Source organism: Apium graveolens, chromosome 6 (genome assembly GCF_009905375.1).
Source record: "Apium graveolens cultivar Ventura chromosome 6, ASM990537v1, whole genome shotgun sequence".
In the NCBI taxonomy this organism is placed as follows: domain Eukaryota; kingdom Viridiplantae; phylum Streptophyta; class Magnoliopsida; order Apiales; family Apiaceae; genus Apium; species Apium graveolens.
Window position 1 is genome coordinate 220511263 of NC_133652.1, and position 5732 is coordinate 220516994.

A 5732-nucleotide genomic window follows, 5' to 3' on the forward strand; every position below is an offset into this window, starting at 1 on the left:
AAGGTAGGGTTTATGGGTTGATGCTTTTAGATCAGGGCCGTTCGTTGTTGGAGGCGGAGGACGCCTGACTCAGATGGATTTCATACACATGTCCAGGTAAGGACCACTTTTAGGATGCACCAAAGGTGTGATGACGCATGTCATGCTTGTCTCAGTTGTTGGTTGTTGATAGCTGTCCTTGTCACGTGAGCACGTGCCCTTTCTAGGGGGCTATGAGGTATGCTTATTTTTGTGGAACCCCCTTCGAGCCCATCTCTACTGAAGGCTGGGTTGGACTCTAACTGAGAGGTGATCCTGCTCCTGAGTAGGGTCTGGCCCGGCTATCAACCTGAGCCTGGCTTTCTTCATTTGCTTGTTCCGGGTCTGAGGAGTCTTGGCTCTCCAACTGAGCTTGTGTCACCCTAGAGTTGGGTTAGGTACTAGCCGGGGTGCTCTTACCCTATCAATATACACACACGCTGTAAACTAATAGATTAATTTTTAAGTTATATATAATTATATATTTATATAATTTGAATATCATATATATCTTTAGTTTCAGATTCGGATATGAATACAGATAATATCAGCTTTATTTCATATACGGATTATATCCGTTTTTTCTTGGATACAGATCTCAATTTTTCAGACGATTATCGAATTTTTCGAAATTTTTTGACAACCACAAAACAGCAAGAGTAGCAATTTCTCTTTTCGCAAGCCAATATAGCATGTTTGCTTTCCTGTAAATAAAAAAAAACTAGTGATAATAGAAATTATTGAAACTATAGAAATTATTATACTTCCTAATTTCTACATCAAGGCAACTCTGACCAACAAAATTAATACAAGTGTATTTAAAAGCTAAAGTTCTTTCACAATACTTGGAAAAATTCTTATTACTTATCACAATAATAATTACTAAGATCTAAATATTTTTCTACAGAAAAATCTTAAAACATATATTTATCCAAATTTTGCTACTGTGGCCCATCGACATTTTGGTAATTAGCAGGGTGTTCAATAATTTTAGCCCAAAAAGAATTTGTATTATGAGTGAATTGTACAAGTACATGTAAAGATCTTGTATTGACTGCATTGAAACCAGAATGAAATAATAATCGAGAATCATAAGTCCCTTTTGTGTTACAACATGATAGTAGGAGTTGAGGAGCATCCATGCAGTACACACCTTTGTGGTCTGCAACTCTTTCCTCCACCCTCTAAGTAGAGTATCCATAAATTTATGTTTGTGTAGGAGATTAGATGATAAATGAACCAATTTCTGGAAAAATAAACATAAAGAATGGTAGTTACTAAATAACTACTAGAATTTAGCACAATGTGAAGGAAGGCCTGTATCATGATCAACATGGACTATTTCTGTGGCATTGCACCCGATGACATCTTGTCTCAGTTTTGCCCCTGCAGCCTTTAGTCCCTTGAGCGAAACTGCTTGGTTGAACAGATTTAGTGATGGCAGCTTCGAAGCTGGCGGCATCTTACCATTTGGCAAAAAGTTTCTGAAGTCTTCTTTTAGCAATGGCACCTCAAAATCGCTCTTGTCATGCTTAACTACATTGTCTTTTGCACTAATATGTGCTCCCGGCTCCATATGGTTGGTTGAAAAACTTGCTTGGTTTGGAAAGTTTGGATATAGAGTTACGTACCCTCTCAAGTACATCATGTCAATCAGAAACTTTTTCCATGAAGCTTGCCAACCATTTGTTCTTGACTTGGGAATTTGTACTGGATTTTGCTTGGCGTCCTCCGTAAATCTCATGTTCATGTACACATAGAATTCTCTCCATTGTTTTGGAAAGAAAACTGCACCCCAACTGCAAGGTAATTGGTGGAGATATGGTGTGTTTGGATGGATGTTCTTAAAGAACTCAGTTCCGTTCCATTTGGGCCTTTCTTTAACCACTTCAACCAAACGAGGAGTGTAAAGAGAGATGGATGAGAGCTCTGGAAGAGATATTTGAGGGTCATAATGGTAGGCTAGAAGTGCATACTTGATCCATAAGTAATAATATGGAGAGACTTCGATATCATCTTCAAGTAGGAGACCATAGTCATCGTCTGAAGAGGGGTACCAGCTCTCACTTACTGCTCGGATTAGCCCTCCTTTGATGATTCTTCTTCTTATAGTTTTCGGACCATGTGTCCAATTAAAAGATTTCACATGTTTTAAAGTTGCCTCATCTACTTTGCTGTCCATGTTGAAGCTAATTGGGACCTCATCACCGAGATAGTAAGCATTGCTTAGTGAATTGAGTAGCCTTGTTAGTGATTGAACACGATTCTGTGTAATTATATTTACAGAGATCCTCATACGGTTCCAATCTGCACAACAAAGACAAATCAATTTATTATTAGATTTCAATAAAATTCATTACATAATGCAGATTATTGTGCTTATCAGACAGTGTAAGTCAAATTTCAGGTACATAAACAATTAAACTGAACACTTACTCCAGTCTTATAAGTCTCTGAAGTTGTTAGTATATTTCCGAAAATAATATATGGACAAAATGCTTGAGGGATGTGAGAAACATAATCTTACTTGGTAAAGCTGTAGCGCGCAAATCAGCCATCCAAAGGACCTTAGACACCGAGGACCTCGGTAACAAAATCAAAACAGAACCGTTTGTATTAGTCTCTGTTGCCATCTTTAATGCTTTCATAACATTAGGATCAATATCATTGACCGTGATCAAGACACTTGGGTTGTGCATTTTGATCAACCCTTTCATGCTAGCATAGACTGCTTGTACCACAGGCACCTCTGAGTTTGATATTCCGGAAATAGCCCCAACTTGTAAATCAAAAATCTTGAATCTTCTTTCTCTGCATACGACTTGTGGCCAGTTCAGAGCAGATGCAGCTTGTGTACAAGGACAGAAATTTCCTCCGGAAACAGCTATATATGCTTTTTTGGCAACAGTGCTTCTGAACTTTTCAAGTAGTGGCGCAAGAACTTTTACTTCCTCAACAGTGTGTGCATAAAAAAGTGCATCAATCTTTTGAGGGTACATCGCAGCCCATTGTGTTATGTACCCTGTGGAGAGGGCTTTCCACCATTGATCATCCCTGACCTGCACAATGTCTTTGAAAATAACAGTGGTTTCGGATACATAAGCAAGTCTATGTTCACTGTCACCCCAAGTCTCCTTATCCTTCGAATTCACCGGTAAGACAAATGACCCTGCATTTCTGTACTTCTGAAGCTGGTAACTGCAACATTTAATAGTTAAACTTACCTTAATCAGTACACAGAACCATGTTAAGAGTAGATTATTAACTGAAGAATACTTTAAAATGCCTTGGCTGGTACATGACAGAATACATTGGCTGATCGATCACAATATTAATATTTAAAGTTAAAGAAGATTTTTCTATCCAAAGGTCTCTCAAGAATTAATAATAATTCAACTCAACTTGTATATATACATGCTGGCATGTTCACTCATATGCAAACGGATCTATACCATTGGATATATTGGATTGTTAGAATTATATTTTTATTCTATAATATACCTTAAACTTATTAATTATTTGTAAACAGAATAGTGACCAGTTCAAAAGATTGGGATCTATCCCAGAAGGTCTAGTGCAATCTTGTTTCTGGCTGCATCATTCAGATTTCATTAAATGAACCTTCTAAAACTCTCAAGTACAAAAATAATCATGATACTATTGGTAAATGATATCTTGGATTAAAAAATCAACAACTTATAAACTAACTAATAGTGTTAAAACTAAAGTGTAAGAAGCTGAAGTGCCCATTGACATACCTTAGGTGAAGATCTTCACCAGTCATGAATGTCATAGGTTTCTCGATAAATAGGGTCTTGATGAGGTCCGCTGACAAGAACCAAGAGCTAGAAAGAAAATCAACCTGCACAATCTTATCAACTGTAATATCATATGCTGGATCAGGCAAATAAAGGCCTGCCTCTTTTGATCTAAATTTCCGGTAACTTGGAAAGGTGAAGTCCTTTTGCCTAAATGGCAATATCCTTCCGATGCTTCCCAAAACTGAATTCTTATACTTGTCGGTCCCTGCAACATGTGACAATATCTGCAACATTTTCCTACCCGGAATCATGTCATCATCAAGAATATACACAAGATCTCCTTGTGTTTGCAGAGCCATTTGAAATCTTCCATAATACTTAAAATCATAGCTTGAACTAATAAAGCTAATTCTTGAGTCATTGTAGCTCTCCACTATTCTTCGCAAGGATACTTCATTAGGACTTGCAAATGAAAGTACCCAAACATGGTGAAATGGAAGTGTTTGATGAAGCAAAGATTCAAGCTGCGCACACAGAGTTTTCCTCTTGAAATGGTTCAAAATGACAGTTACTTTTGGAATGTTTGGAGCTTTCAAATCATACCTAGATTTCATTGCCATTAGCTCAGCTAATGTCTCTGTGCCATGAGCCTTGCTTTGATAATTGAGTAGTTGTTGGTAAAGTCCCGTTTTCAATTGAATCATCAAAGCATCATTGGACTTCTTCTGCACAAAATCAATCTTCTCATTCTCACAAACTTCAGCAGGAGTGACTGGTGCTAATATTTCTGACTGGATCAAAGAACTAGACGACTCTTGATATCGACTCACAACATATGGCTGTACTATGAAATGATTTTTCCATTTTTGAGTGAACCTGGTAGCCCAGGTAAAATCAGGCTTAGTCCCTAAATCAATAGAAGGGCTCATGTAATACACAAGGAAAGTTGCATAAACTGCAAATGCAAATTGAAAGCATGTTAGTAGCGTGACAAGCCTAGCAGAGCTAATCTTTTGTGGTCGTACTTTGGCCTTTCCGCCAACATAATCATTAAGCATTCCTTCCAAGTACTCCCCGCTTTTGTTATTGGGATTTCTCGCAAAAAATCCCATCTACAAAATCAAATTTCTACCTATGTATCAAAAAAGAGAGAGACTCTGTAACATGTACAAAATGGCACAGTTGAAAAAGTTGTATGTTTGAGTTATGCAAGCAAAGTTGAAGGTGGTAAATTCGGGTTAAAGGTGGTGTGGTGTGGAGAGGAGAGAAATGACAAGTTCTGGGTTTGTGTTGCAGCTTGAAGAACAAGAGATATGTATATATAGCATATAGTAGGGTAGTATTTGACTAGCTAGAATATGAATGAATGAATGAATGAATGAATGAAAAAAGAAAATAAATAAAGTCAAAATGAAGTTAGGCATCAGAAAATGCGGGAATGGGTCACATGGGATTAACTACACAAGATTATATTATAAAAAATTGTTTAATGTAATGGAGGAACGCGTTACTTGTCATACAAATCCCACTCAAAAATTTGTAAATGAAAAGCCACTTTTATAGCCTTAATAAAAGGCTGCCCTTGCGTTTTAGTCACTTGCTTTGTTTCTTGCAACTACAATCTTAGGATCCCCCCCTTCTTGCCAAAGGCAGCTGTAGTTTTTTTTTAAAGTCAAGAGCATCTACCTATAGTTCTTCATGGTAAAAAATTTTATATTCAATCTTATTCATACTGTCCAGAACAAGAAAACAACTTCGACATTGTTAGTATATTTTTACTCCAATACAGAAACATAAGAAGAGCAAACGTACCCAACGAAGAGTTGATCAGTGTTCTGTTGTCCTTCATTAACAATTGGACTCCTACAATTGATTCCTCGATTAAGAAGAGTTCAACTCCTAAAATTAGTGTGTGTAGTTAAATCATAAGTAAAAAAGGAACAAAAGTAAACA

General features: G+C 37.1%; 1 protein-coding gene across 1 annotated transcript; it reads right to left on the bottom strand.

The window, feature by feature from the left end:
- Positions 1-1023: 1023 nt before the first annotated feature.
- Positions 1024-5113, bottom strand: LOC141664040 (uncharacterized). Its single transcript, XM_074469900.1, has 3 exons — positions 3777-5113; positions 2546-3216; positions 1024-2325 (listed from the first exon to the last, which is right to left on the bottom strand). The coding sequence occupies exons 1-3, from the start codon at positions 4889-4891 to the stop codon at positions 1307-1309; spliced, it is 2805 nt and encodes a 934-aa protein (XP_074326001.1). The 5' UTR covers positions 4892-5113; the 3' UTR covers positions 1024-1306.
- Positions 5114-5732: the final 619 nt, after the last annotated feature.